At 34.8% G+C, this 1,856-nt stretch overlaps 1 protein-coding gene across 1 annotated transcript in view; it reads right to left on the bottom strand.

The window, feature by feature from the left end:
* LOC105621879 overlaps positions 1–1,561 on the bottom strand; it is a 103,600-nt gene extending 102,039 nt beyond the window's left edge. Inside the window, exon 1 of the mRNA XM_012203318.1 lies at positions 1,517–1,561. Within this exon, the coding sequence (XP_012058708.1) occupies positions 1,517–1,561 (45 nt within the window). The remainder of the gene's footprint in view (positions 1–1,516) is intronic.
* Positions 1,562–1,856: the final 295 nt, after the last annotated feature.

The raw sequence follows: 1,856 nt of genomic DNA, 5'->3' as shown, positions 1-1,856 counted from the left end.
CTCACACACACACACACACACACACACACACACACACACACACACACACACACACACACACACACACGTATATAATTACATGTACAATGTATATACATATATATGTGTGTGTGTGTGTGTTATATGATTACAATGTTATATGATTTTATGTATATATAATATTACAACCCCAAGGAATGTGCGGTTATGGAGAACGACATTCTGTAGCGGCGCACTCTCGACAGACGAAAACCGATGGCACGCGTGAGAGGGGGTTGCGCGTAGATCGGGAGCCAATTAATATCCATGCAGGGGTGCGCATTCCCCCCCTCCCAAATACACCTGGCTGAATAATCCCGCTGAAACATAACTACGCGCAGCGTGATATACTCGCGCCATGGGGCTCGCTTGTCAGCGACGGGACCTCATAAACTCTCAGCCGCGCGATAACGGGGTTAACTGGCGGTTACCTCGTTATTTCGATGCGATCTCCGGGAGATCGTAACTAAGCGTCGTTCCATACCGTAGACCGTAGTCGAGTGCTGCCGCGATAATTATGCTGGACCTGCACCTGGAAGCCTGATTACGAATCCAATCTCCTAAATGATCCTCCGAAAAATGCGGATTTATTAAGCAAGGCTTCGATAAAATCGTGAAATTATTGTGAAATCGGTTGCCGTTTAAATTCTCATTCCCTTTTTTCGTGCAAAAGATATAGAGATCCTTGGAGAAAGGATTCTGAAGGGTGAATCTACTAATTACAATTATAGTTATAAAAACTAATTTATTTCACTGATTATAATTCTAATTATGGGAAATTAAGTCCCAGTGAAATGAATTAAATTTTACACCGAGAAAAAAAAATTGTTCATTTTAAACTAAATTAATTTCATTTCTTTTTATTTTTATTTCTTTTGTTGAAAAATGTGTATTTCAAGTCAAATATTACAATATGTTTGATTTAAAAATACATATACATTCTTCATCAAAAGAAATAAAAACGAATTAAATTAATTTAATCAAATGAATCTTTTTTTTTATGTACGTGTTTATATTGTAATGAAACAGAAGATGTCACAGATACAAAGCTTAATATATGGATAGTTTGGAACTATGGAATATTAAAAATATGAAACTTGTGCTCACAGAGCACATTTTTCATACATCTACAATATACACGAAAACTAACTCGTTTCACCGAAACTCAATGTTCGATGTAATCCTTCGTTATTGTAAATATTGAATTAGTTAGTGATTAATTATTTATTTTGAGTTAAAAACATTCGTTGTTTTAATACTCAAAGTAAGTGATTTACACTAATCAATTTAATATGTATTTACAGTACATATTAAATTTCTCTAAGAATAAATGTATTTTCTTCAACGATAATCGTGTAAACCAGAATTGTACTTATTTCAACTACTTTCTAATTGAAACTTGAGATTTGCATTTTCCTTGTCAATTCGGGCATAACTGTCCAATAATTGAAAGTGTGCGCTTGATCGTTTTCCTTACTCGGTCGACAGGATTACTTACCTTGTAGATCTCGTCGACGAGCCTAGTAAGTTCCTCGGTTTCCATGATGAAAATTCTGCTTTTCTGGCTTCACGAAATGCTCATATTTTCCCGTCCGTGGAGACCAGATCTTACGTGGCCGTCCCGCTTTCCTGTGCTCGATCGCGACGTATATTCGATATTATCGTGCTCGCCCGACCTGAAAGAAAAAAAACAAATATTTTAGATATCACGTAATTCTACGTTCATTAAAATATACGTTATAAAATAATGTTCATTAAAATAACGCGTGTAAAAAATCAATTTAATAAGTCTATAATAAATTTTTATCTATATATATATATATATATATATATATATA

The sequence above is a fragment of the Atta cephalotes genome (genome assembly GCF_000143395.1).
Source record: "Atta cephalotes unplaced genomic scaffold scaffold00038, whole genome shotgun sequence".
Taxonomy (NCBI): domain Eukaryota; kingdom Metazoa; phylum Arthropoda; class Insecta; order Hymenoptera; family Formicidae; genus Atta; species Atta cephalotes.
This window is presented reverse-complemented; position numbering and strand designations above follow the sequence as displayed.